At 59.7% G+C, this 11,644-nt stretch overlaps 1 protein-coding gene across 3 annotated transcripts; it reads left to right on the top strand.

Moving 5' to 3' along the window:
* The first annotated feature begins 2,711 nt into the window (after window positions 1–2,711).
* Window positions 2,712–10,864, top strand: Shd (Src homology 2 domain containing transforming protein D). 3 transcript variants are annotated; one of them, XM_046444458.2, is made up of 8 exons: window positions 2,716–2,944; window positions 3,277–4,524; window positions 4,710–5,035; window positions 5,826–5,931; window positions 6,004–6,195; window positions 7,609–7,732; window positions 9,213–9,332; window positions 10,458–10,864. In XM_046444458.2, exons 3-8 carry the CDS (start codon window positions 4,739–4,741, stop codon window positions 10,705–10,707), a joined length of 1,089 nt encoding a protein of 362 aa, XP_046300414.1. In that variant the 5' UTR covers window positions 2,716–2,944; window positions 3,277–4,524; window positions 4,710–4,738; the 3' UTR covers window positions 10,708–10,864. The 3 variants fall into 3 exon arrangements, with proteins under 3 accessions (XP_046300416.1, XP_046300415.1, XP_046300414.1); XM_046444460.2 differs by having other exon boundaries at window positions 2,712–4,524; window positions 6,052–6,195; XM_046444459.2 differs by having other exon boundaries at window positions 2,715–4,524; window positions 4,713–5,035.
* The last annotated feature ends 780 nt before the right edge of the window (window positions 10,865–11,644 follow it).

Below are 11,644 nucleotides of genomic sequence, written 5' to 3'. Positions count from 1 at the left end.
GCAAAGCCCTGGGTTCCATCCCAGCACAGAAAGGAGGAAGGAAGGGAGAGAGGGAGGGAGGGAGGGAGAGGGAGGGAGAGAGGGAGAGAGGGAGGGAGGGAGAGAGAGGGACGGAGAGAGGGAGAGGGAGAGAGAGAGGGAGGGAGAGAGAGAGAGGGAGGGAGGGAGGGAGGGAGAGAGGGAGGGAGGGAGGGAGGGAGGGAGGGAGAGAGGGAGGGAGGGAGGGAGGGAGGGAGGGAGAGAGGGAGGGAGGGAGGGAGGGAGGGAGGGAGAGAGGGAGGGAGGGAGGGAGAGGGAGGGAGAGAGGGAGGGAGGGAGGGAGGGAGGGAGAGAGGGAGAGAGGGAGAGAGGGAGGGAGGGAGGGAGAGAGGGAGGGAGGGAGGGAGGGAGGGAGAGAGGGAGGGAGGGAGGGAGGGAGGGAGAGAGGGAGAGGGAGGGAGAGAGGGAGGGAGAGAGGGAGGGAGGGAGGGAGGGAAGGAGAGAGGGAAGGAGGGAGGGAGGGAGAGAGGGAGGGAGGGAGGGAGGGAGAGAGGGAGGGAGAGGGAGAGAGGGAGAGAGGGAGGGAGGGAAGGAGAGAGGGAGGGAGGGAGGGAGAGAGGGAGGGAGGGAGGGAGAGAGGGAGGGAGGGAGGGAGGGAGGGAGGGAGGGAGAGAGGGAGGGAGGGAGAGAGGGAGGGAGGAAAGGGAGGGAGGGAGAGAGGGAGGGAGGGAGGGAGAGGGAGAGAGGGAGAGAGGAAGAGAGGGAGGGAGGGAGGGAGAGAGGGAGGGAGGAAAGGGAGAGGGAGAGAGGGAGGGAGGGAGGGAGAGGGAGAGAGGGAGAGAGGAAGAGAGGGAGGGAGGGAGGGAGAGAGGGAGGGAGGAAAGGGAGAGGGAGAGAGGGAGGGAGGGAGGGAGAGAGGGAGGGAGGGAGGGAAGGAGGGAGAGAGGGAGGGAGGGAGAGAGGGAGAGAGGGAGGGAGGGAGAGAGGGAGGGAGGGAGGGAGGGAGGGAGGGAGGGAGAGAGGGAGGGAGGGAGGGAGAGAGGGAGGGAGGAAAGGGAGGGAGGGAGAGAGGGAGGGAGGGAGGGAGAGGGAGAGAGGGAGAGAGGAAGAGAGGGAGGGAGGGAGGGAGAGAGGGAGGGAGGGAGGGAGAGAGGGAGGGAGGGAGGGAGGGAGAGAGGGAGGGAGGGAGGGAGGGAGAGAGGGAGGGAGGGAGGGAGGGAGGGAGAGAGGGAGGGAGGGAGGGAGGGGGAGGGAGGGAGAGAGGGAGGGAGGGAGGGAGAGAGGGAGGGAGGGAGGGAGGGAGGGCTACATTTCCCCAAACAGGTTAGGAACTTTTAAGCCCACCGTGAGCCACCAACACTCTCCCTGCCTGTCCTGGTGCCTGGGATGCCACCCGCCACCAGACTAATGAGGCTGCTCCATGAGAAGACCAAGGGGACAGGGGCAGGCACAGTCGGGGACAGGTGGAAGGCACAACCCTGGCCAGGAACCCCTCTGGTGGCCTCTGAAGTCCCAGCAAGCCTAAGTATACATGAAGCACCTACTACACGCCACGAGCTGCAGCCCGCAGCCTGGATGGACCTCGAGGACCTGCCTCAGTGAGAGAAGCAGACACGTTGGACAAGCCCGGGGTCCAGAGACAGGAAGTGGATTTAGGGTTCTGGGCCTGGGGAGGGCGCAGGGAACTACCACATGTTTATAGAAGGTTTTTTGAGATAACAAAAATGTTTTGGAACTAGACAGTGGTGACAGTCACAAAGCTTTGAGAATATACGGAAACCCACTGAGTTGTACCCTGTAATTTAATGTTCTTCATGGAGTGCGGGGAAGGAACCCAGGGTGTGGCTCTTGCTAGGAAAGCGCCCCCCAGCCCCCGAGAGAGGGGGTGAGTGCAGGGTGTGTAGATTATAACCAAAACACAAGCAGCATCCCAGACACAGCTGGCCACCAGCGTTCACAAGGGCCAGGACACCAACCACCGACCAGGCCCTACCCAAGGTGAGGTCCTGGGCTGAGCCTCCAGCACCTGGTTCTGGAGAACCAGGTGGGAACCCTGAGCCCCACTCACCCCGAGAGGCCTCCACAGCCTGCGTCTCAACCTCCAAAGGAAAGGAGGTCCCCACTGCCCCAAGCCCCAGCCTGGCCGCCTCCTGGCCTCTACCCACAGTGCACCTCCGGCCTTCCCCCTGGAGCCCCTCCAGATCAGAAGGCCAAAGCCCTAGAGGTGTGCCCCCATCAAGGTCACACAGCCCAGCCATCAGCGAGCTGGCCCACCCCCAGCCTGGCTTCCTTCCTCTTGGCCCCCTCCCTCCCCTCCCCTCCCCCCACCCTCCCCCTCTCCTCTCCTGGGGTGGGGGCCACCGGCTGCAGCCAGTTCAAAAGCGCAGGGAAGTCAAACGGCGCTTGATTCTGCCTGGGGCCCTCTGATTGCTATTCCTGACGCGGACTGTAATTAGAAGGCCCCTTTCAAATATTTATACCTCAGACGCCTCCTATTTATCGGACGGAGAGGGGACTCGGATTTGATGAGATCTGTCAACAGCTCATCCCTGAGCCGGGAATTGCCTTGCGGCTGACAGAAAACAGGACAATTACCCGCCACGCTCCCAGGCGGTCTCTGGGGACGCTGCTGTCGCTGATGGGGGGGGGGGTGACGACTGTGGAAGTGAGCTGCAGGGGGAGGGTGGAGCTCAACAGGTGCTGTGGGGACAGCTGGTTCGAAGGGCAGATATGGAAGTGTGCAGACCCCCGCTGCTTTGGGGTCTTGGCCCTTGGGCTCTGGACCCGTTTCCCCATCTGAAAAATGGGGCTAATAGTGGAGGGGAGGGAGATCAGGGGGGACGGCTAATTCCACAGGAGATATTGGTGCCACCCAAGCCAGCCACAGGATGGTGTCCAGGCACAAAGGAGCCCCTGGGTAGCTGTGAGCCAGGCCACCTCCCGCTGTGCCTCAGCTTTCCCACAGGTAAAAGAGCGTCCTGGGTGGTAACTGCCCCCTCTGGCAATCCTTCCTGGGCTCTTGGGTTTCCCCGTTAGGATCCCCCTGTTAAGGAGGAGACCTGGGCACTAGGGAAGGCCCTGCCCTGGCCTGTGTCCTGAGGAGGGCTCAGCTCACAGGTAGTGCAGGTGACTTCCTCCAGGCCCCCGCTCCTCAGAGCTGTACTCCTGGGGGGCCTCGGTTCTTCCTGACACCCCTCACTCCAGTTACTAAGGGGAGCCCAGCAAGTGCCCGCCTGAGGAGAGAAAAGGCGCCCCCCCTTGTCTCTGACCCCCACACCTTGGGTGCCCTCCCCCCAGGCAGCTGCAGCGACCAGGACAGGCAGACCCCCCTCACTTCTTCCCCGCTTCCAGCCTCCCGCCCTGGAAGCCACAAAGGGACAGATGCGAGGCCACCAGACAGGCACAGATACCATCTCCCTTACCCGGCCAGCTGCCCCAACCCCTCCCGGCCTTGCAATGGGTCCCCTGGGGAGGGAGAGAGCCGAGACCTCAGGGGGAGGGGAGGCCAGTCCTCGGGGGGCCCTCCGCGGCGTGTCAATTTCAGCCAGTGACCTCTCCGACAGTCCCACCCCCTCCACTGCCTGGTCATCGGCTCAATTTCGGCCCTCAATAGCGGTCACTCTCATCCCATCTCCCGGTCAATTTCGTCCCTTCTGGCGGTCAAGTCCAGCCCCCCCCCCCCCGCCCCCGCTCCCGGGAGGCTCTGCCTCCCGGGTCCTCTGGCGCCGGCCGGCGAGCTGTGTCCGCCCCAGGCTGTGCCCACCTGCCGCGCTCCTCTCTCGCCTCGGCGCATCTCGGGCCTCCGGGTCAGTGTCCAGCTGCCGCGGTCTCGGCCCCAGCGACTCCTGCGCCCCCAGCCCCCTTCCCTCGGCGGCCGCGGCTCCCCTCCCTCCCTCCCTCCCCGGACCAGCTGAAGGTCTCTGTCACCTCAGAGGGGAGCGCAGGGGAGGGGAAGGGCGGGGAAGCCTTGACGTTGCTTCCCAGGACGCGGCCCGGGGCGGGTAGGGACGGGGCGACCGCGGGAGCGCCCCCTCCCCAAAGTCCCACCTCGCGGCCACGCGCGCCCGCGGTCGCGCGTAAAGTCCCCGAAAGCTTGAACGCGGATTGCAGGAGGTTTTTATTTCCCTTTGTGCGGTGGCTGGGGCCGGATGGAGGCAGCCGGCCGGGGGCCTTGGGATTAGGGCTCCCCCCAGCGCGGAGCGGAGAGCAACAAAGGATGTACCCTGCCACCGTCCCCGCCGCGCAACTTCGCGCGCGGCGCTCGCGCCCCAGGGGAGCCGGCCAGCTGCGCTGAGAAGCCAGGCGTCCCGGCTGAGCAGGGCTGGGGGCGTCCTCGGGCGCCGCTCCCCGGACCTCGGAGCCCCAGCGAGGATCCCGGAGCCTCCCAGGCGGCGGAGGCGGCGCCGCACACGGGAGTGCGCTGCCCGCGCAAAGTCTGCGCGCTTCCGCGGATGCCCCTCGCCCCGGCCCTTCGACCCCGCGCGCGCCGCGTTCAGGGACTTGCCGGGCGCCCTTCACCCTGTGGTGCTTGGAGAGCGAGCTAAGGTGGGCTTCCTCCTCCCTCCTCTTTCTCCTCCTCTCTCTCCCTCTCTCACCTCTTCACCTTGCCCCTGTTGAGCCCAACCGAAGGGCACACCTGAGCTCTTCCCCCTCCGTCTCCTCCTTTCCCTCCTGCACTCCTCCCCTCTGAGAAGGGACCCAAAACAGGTATGTGGGTCCCTCTCTTACAGCAGCCAGGTTTGGGGTGACACAAGCCCAAATGGCCAAGTGGCTTCGGGACTACCTGAGCTTTGGCGGTCGGAGACCCCCTCCGCAGCCGCCCACCCCGGACTACACGGAGAGCGATATCCTCAGGGCCTACAGGGTGCAGAAGAATCTGGACTTTGAGGACCCCTATGAGGACTCTGAGAGCCGCCCAGAGCCAGACCCTGCGGACCCCGGAGACACCAAGGGCCACGGAGACTCCAAGTTCGACTCTCCCAAGCACCGGCTCATCAAAGTGGAGGCCGCAGACATGGCCAGAGCCAAAGCCTTGCTGGACAACCCCGGGGAAGAGGTGCGTGCCTGGGCAGCTCCGCAGACAGCGGTGCGGGACACTGGGTGCCAGGGTCCTGCTCTGGTCCCCGATCCAGGGAGCGTGGTTTATGCAGGATCCCAGAGGTAGGCAGGGCACCGGACACTTCTGCCCCCACCTGCTCAGCAGAGTCTGATACCTCTTTTAAATACGTGGAGCTGGCCGTCCTGCGGGGGCGGGAGACACCAGCTCCCCCAGAATCCCCTCCTTTGAGCTTTGCCCTTGGCAACTGGCCCCAGCTTGGAAGACAGATGCCAGCAAAGGTTCCCTAGCCATGCTGCCCCTCCTACTTGATTTCCATTTTACAAAAGTGGAAGCTAAGGCTGGCAGGAGAGAAGTGACTTTCCAGCCCAAGGTCAAAGCCTGGCACCTTAACTTTGGAACCTAACCCAGAGCTGCCTCCAGTGCCCACCCTTCTTGTCAACATGGTTTTTAGCCTCAGCAGACTATGGCTCACCAAAGCTCTCTTGGTGGGTGGTTGAGAGCACAGGGAGATAAAAGGAGGAGGGAACACAGAAGGCTGGGATCAAACTGCCTCACACTCACCAGATGTGTGACCTGCCCAAGTCACTTGCCCTCTCTGTGCTTTGGTTTCCTCGCCTGTAAGATGGGGCCTGTGTACTTGCTGAGTGTTGCTCTTGCAGATAAACACATGCAGAGCATCTAGTACAGGGGGACGTAAGCTGGGCCAGCTGGAATCCGTGACACCACCCATCTGGGCTCTCTGGAGCTCAGCTGGTCTCCCTAGCTCTCTCCCTTCCTCTTTTCCCAGCTGGAAGTTGACACTGAGTATTCAGACCCCTTTGATGCCCAGCCTCACCCGCCACCCCCAGATGATGGCTACATGGAGCCCTATGACGCCCAGCGGGTCATAAGTGGTGAGTGAGCAGGGCTGGGGAGGTGTCAAGTCCCCAGGGGATGGGGGCTGACCCGTGTCCTTGGCCTCCCAGAACTGCCCTGCGGCGCGGGGCTACAGCTGTATGATACTCCTTATGAAGAGCAGGACCCAGAGCGGGGGGACGGGCCCCCTTTTGATCAGAGGCCTCGGCAGAGTCGGCTGCCCCAAGAGGATGAACGTCCAGCAGATGAGTATGACCAGCCCTGGGAGTGGAAGAAAGACCACATCTCCAGAGCATTTGCAGGTGCTTCTCTGAACCAAACCCTGACCTCTGAATGGCCCATCCTCCATTTCTTCATCTAGTCACATCTCTGCATCTATTTATAAAGTAGAGCCCAATTACCTGCCATGAGATAATTCATTGATTCTCACTAAAGTCGGAATGGCTGATAGTCACAAATTCTTCCCCCCAGGAAAACCTGCATATTCTTTGGCAACTGAAAGGCCTTGTGAAATAAAACCTAACTCATTCTGCTCAGCATAGTGCAGGGAAAGGAACAGGGCTTTGGTCAACACTAGACCTGGGTTTGTGTCACTTCCTTGGACAAGTCACTGAGTCTTAGTTTCCTTACCCACAAAATAAAAGGTCATCACAGTACCTACTGAACAGAGTTCTTGTAAACTGAATGCTGGCCAGGGCCCAATGACAGGAGAGCTGTTAGATGGGAAGGGCAGGATCCTCTAGTTGTGTCAGTCAGGAGGACTTGGGGTCAATCCCTAGCTGAATTGAGGGAACTTGACTGAGTCTCTGAATCTCAGTTTCCTCTTGTATAAAAATAGTAACAATAAGATCAGCTTTAAAAAAATAAAAGAACTCAGGCTGGGCATGGTAACACATGCCTGTAATCCCAGCAGTTCGGGAGTCTGAAGCAGGAAGACCTCAAGCTCAAAGCCAGCCTCAGCAATCTAGCAAGGCCCTGAGTAACTTAGCTAGACCGTGTCTAAAAATAAATAAAAAAAACAAAAAAGGGCTGGCGAGGTGGCTCAGTGGTTAAGTGTCCGTGGGTTTCAATCCCTGGCACCAAAATAAATAAATAACTCAGGCTGGGTGTGGACTCAAGAGGCTGAGGCAGGAGAATCGCAAGTTCGAGGCCATTCTCAGCAGATTGGGGAGATCCTGTGTCAAGTAAAACAGAATAATAATAGTAATAACAACGACAATGACCACGTTCAATCCCCAGTACTACTACTACTACTAAATAAAACAACTCAGGCCAGGAAGGTTTGCCCACATGACCTTGCCTCAAAAGTTGTATGACTGGGAGGGTGTTTGGGACTCATTGCTTCCACCCACTGTATTTATATGGAGGGTGGTCTCCAGTTTTAAGACTTGGTCCAAATTGGAACAGAACCCGAAGGGAACTCAGCCCTAGGTGCTCTGTAATCCGACCTGCTCTTTGATTTGATGCTCCTGCTGCTGCCCCGCCCCTTCCGTGCCCCCAGATTTATGATTTGCCACGCCCCTCTCTTCTGAAAGCCAATTGGCTGCTCCTGTGTCAATCCTTTCATTATTTAGCCTAGCTCCTCCTTTTGTGAGCTCTGATAGGTGATCCAAACTGGCACCGCCTCCCCAATGAAATTTCATTGGCTTGACTCTGCCCCGCCCCCTTGAGGTGGACTGGACTTAACTCTTTCTTCTCTAACCCTCCCCTTCCAGTGCAGTTTGACAGTCCAGAGTGGGAAAGGACCCCAGGCTCAATCAAGGAGCTACGGAGACCCCCACCCAGAAGCCCCCAGCCCGCAGAGCGTGTGGATCCTGCTCTGCCCCTGGAGAAACAGCCGTGAGTGGGAGAGCTGAAGGAACTATCAACAGGCTCCGATTTACCCGACAGACGTTTTCCTTTTAAATTTGATTTATTATTATTTTTGGTACTGGGGATTGAACCACTGGCGCTCTATCACTGAGCTACGTCTCCAGATCCCCCTCCCGCAACGCACCCCCACCCTTTAAATGCTAAGACAGGGTCTTGCTGAATTGTGAAGGCAGGACTCGAACTTGCGACCTTCCTGCCTGGCCTCCCGAGTTGCTGGCATTACAGGTGTGCCCCACTGCACCGGCAGGCAGAAGTTTTCTTGTTTTCCCACCTGGGACCCTGGAACTGGGAAGAACTTGGATTCATTCATTTATTAACTTCATTAATTTCTTCAGCTAATCACTGCCCCCCCCCCACACACACACACTGCTTGCGAACCAGGCTCCCCGCAGATGAGGGCCCCTTCCCTTTGGAATCAGGTTCTGGGTTCAGACCCCTGCTCTGCATCTCCTACTGTGTGGCCCCAGTCAGGACCTTCCGCTTCTAAGCATCCAAGTTCAAAACCCCCTGGGTGCCTGGATCAGGGTAGGATCTCCTCCCTTCACTTGGGTAATTGGGAGGGGATTTTTTTTTTTTTTTTTTTTTTTTTTAAATATTTATTTTTTAGTTTTCGGCGGACACAACATCTTTGTTTGTATGTGGTGCTGAGGATCGAACCCGGGCCTCACGCATGCCAGGCAAGCGCGCCACCGCTCGAGCCACATCCCCAGCCCCAAGGGAGGGGATTTTGAACCTGCGAAGGACACAGGAATCATCCTCACCCCCAGAAGATCTTGGAATGGAACTGGGAGGAGCAGTTCGCTCAGAACTTTGTGCAGAAGTGTGCGGCCTGAGCTGAGGGGCTCTGGGTCTTCTGTGTCCCTCCAGCACTGGGAGCTCCTCAGGTGCTCTCCAGGCCCGGAGCCCAGGCCTTGCCCTCACCCCCAGGCCCAAACCTCTGCAGAGGGCGGGGCCTGTTACCTCCCATGAGGCCCAGAGTGAGAGGAGCCTCTTAAGTTTTCTTTGATAGAAACCAGCAGCTGGGTGCTCCTCTCTCTGGCTCATGCTCAGTTCTTTTTTTTTTTTTTAAGCACAATTAATGAAAAATATTAAGTGCAGAACGGGTGGGGGCAGGGTACAGGATGTGGCAAAGCAGATGAGAGAGACTGAAGTTGGGGACTAGGGAGGGCTGCTGAGGCCGGGATGCCAGGCAGGCTCCAAGATCAGGTGATGCTGGGGCTGTAGCTCAGATACAGTGTGATGCCCTTGAACTCACCCTCAGCACAACAAAGGAGAAAGGGGGTGGGGGTCAGGTGCCCATGCTGAATGGCCCCAGCCCCAGCTCCTCCCAAGGAGACTTCCTGGCTTGTTTGGGGGATGTCACAAGATCCTGCACCTGCCTGGCCTGACCTTCCCCCAGGGTGTCAAAGGGCAGTGGCCTTCAGGAGACACCTGCCCCTGCCTGCAGGTGGTTTCATGGACCGCTGAGCCGCGTGGATGCCGAGAACCTCCTGTCACTCTGCAAGGAAGGCAGCTACCTCGTGCGGCTCAGTGAGACCAGCGCCCAGGACTGCTCCCTGTCCCTCAGGTGAGACCCCAGCCTTGCAGGGACAGAGTGTCACAGGACCACATGCCTCATACTTGGGGTTAATAAGGTGGGAGCAAGCTGGACACTGTGAGCTGTGGTGCCGGTGGCCACACCTGTCACTCCATCGGCTCTGGAGGCTGAGGCAGGAGGATCATGAGTTCAAAGTCAGCCTCAGCAACTTAGTGAGGCCCTAAGCAGCTTAGTGAGACCCTGTCTCTAAATAAAATATAAAAAGGGGTTGGGGTTGTAGCTCAGTGGCAAAGCATCTGCCTAGCATGAGTGAGGCACTGGGTTCGATCCTCAGCACCACATAAAAATTAACAAATAAAATAAAGGCATTCTGTCCATGTACAACTACCAAAAATAATAAAATATAAAAAGGGCTGGGATGTGGCTCAGTGGTCGAGTTCCCCTGAGTTCAATCCCCAGTTCCTGTGGCCCCCACCAAAAAAAGACAGTTTGGAAGTTTGGAGAGAGAATGGACCAAATCTAGGGGTGCTAGGAGTGAGCCAAGAGGGGTCTTAGAGCCCCCAGCGTTAGGGTTGGTCCCTTCATTGAATGAACATTAATTGAGCATCTCCTATGTTCCTGGCCCTGGTCTAGGTGCTGACACTCTGGCTGTGCCAGAGATCAAGACAGTCTCTGAGATAAGGGCTAAGAGCCATGTGAGACCCTGGGAAGTCACAGGGGGCTGAGGGTGTCTCTGAAAAGCGACACTAGCTGAGTGGGAGGATTCCCTGGAAGGGAAAGGCTCCCTTCCCCTGGCCACAGCGGAGTGTGGTGTGAATGTGCCTGGGGCACCTCGTGCCACAGGGCCACACTGCTGGTGGGTCCACCCAGGCAGGGCCTGGAGGGAAGGAAGTGAGGTCCCACAGAGGGCACCTGCTCCACTCAGACGCAGGTGAGCGCTGGGCCTGCCCAGGAGGACCTCAGGTCTACAGGACAAGCCTGCCAAGGCCGTCCTGCCTGTGGGTGGTGGCTGACCACTGGCCACCAGACCTTGGCTTTTTGGAGGCGCCTGGGGAGCCAGCACCCACCCTGCCAATTGTGAGGGGAGCTTGGGGGCAATGGAGAGTGTGGGTGGGTCTGGGGAGCTCAGGGCCACCTTTGCCCCCTGACCCCCAGGAGCAGCCAGGGCTTCCTGCATCTGAAGTTCACGTGGACCCGAGAGAACCAGGTGGTGCTGGGGCAGCACAGTGGGCCCTTCGCCAGCGTGCCCGAGCTGGTCCTGCACTACAGCGCTCGCCCGCTGCCGGTGCAGGGAGCCGAGCACCTGGCTCTGCTGTACCCCGTCACCAGTCACCACGCCGAGACCTTGAGTCGGCTGAGAGGGCCCGACATCCTGCCGCTCAGCAGAGGTCTTTCTGGTCCCTGAGGAGGACTGGGGAAGGGATGGACACACAGACCCCCTCCCCGCCCGCCCGTGCCAAGTCTCCATCAGAGTGGCCTTCCGGGTCCCCGCTGTGTTCCAGGGCCCAGATGGTGTCTAAAAGCCCTCCCCTGGCCCGGCAATAAAGAAGCTGCTGTCTTTGTCCAGTGTCCTTTCTGGGCCGCAGGGAGGTGGGGATCGCAGAGACAGAGCCTGGGTGGCCATTGCAGCCTGAATTGGCCCCAGGGGTGTCCAGTGAGGTGTGGGGAGAGTCCCGGCGCCCTGCAGAGGCACTGGCCCCTTGGAGGACTAGGAGAGAGGCCTTAGAGGGGCAAGAGCCTCCCCAGCTCTTTGTTTTGGGGTCCAAGGCAGGGTCGGAACCGGATACTGGACGGGGTCTCAGGGGGAGGTCTGCAGGCAGGAAAACCCCAGGGGTCGGGGGAGGACCCTCAGATAGGAAGACGGAGAGAGGCCAGATCAGCAGAAAGGACATCTGTCCCCATGGAAACAGCAGAAGTGGGGGAGGGGAGCAGGCGCAGCTGGTGTCACTTCAAGGTGACAATCGGACTAGAGACCTGCTGGCTGGTAAACACCAGGGAGCCCGTGGAGGGGAGGGACCAGATGGGCAGGGAGGGGTCTTCCAGCGCTGGACACTGCTAGCAGGACAGGCGACGCTTCCCTGCTCCTTGGCCATGTCCCCACCATTGTCACAGAGTGCCTGGGCATAGCCTCTGCAGCCCTCCCTGGGGCTCTGGAACACCCCGATGACCACTGAGTGTTCTCAGCGCCCCCAATTCGCCATGAGCTGCAGCTTTGCTTTCTGCAGGATCCTCTGTTGGATGTCCCTGGGCCGCGGGGGGCTCCTCTGAGTCTCCTGAGGAGTGGGCTGTCGGCGTCCCCTCCTCCCGTGGAAGCAGTAGTAGCTCATGTGGTCCTTGGCCGG

The sequence above is a fragment of the Marmota monax genome, unplaced genomic scaffold (assembly GCF_021218885.2).
Source record: "Marmota monax isolate L192 unplaced genomic scaffold, Marmota_monax_Labrador192_F-V1.1 WCK01_AAM20220418_F8-fsc00102, whole genome shotgun sequence".
Lineage (NCBI taxonomy): Eukaryota > Metazoa > Chordata > Mammalia > Rodentia > Sciuridae > Marmota > Marmota monax.
The sequence above is the reverse complement of the archived record's forward strand: the minus strand, read 5'-3'. Positions and strand labels throughout refer to the sequence as shown.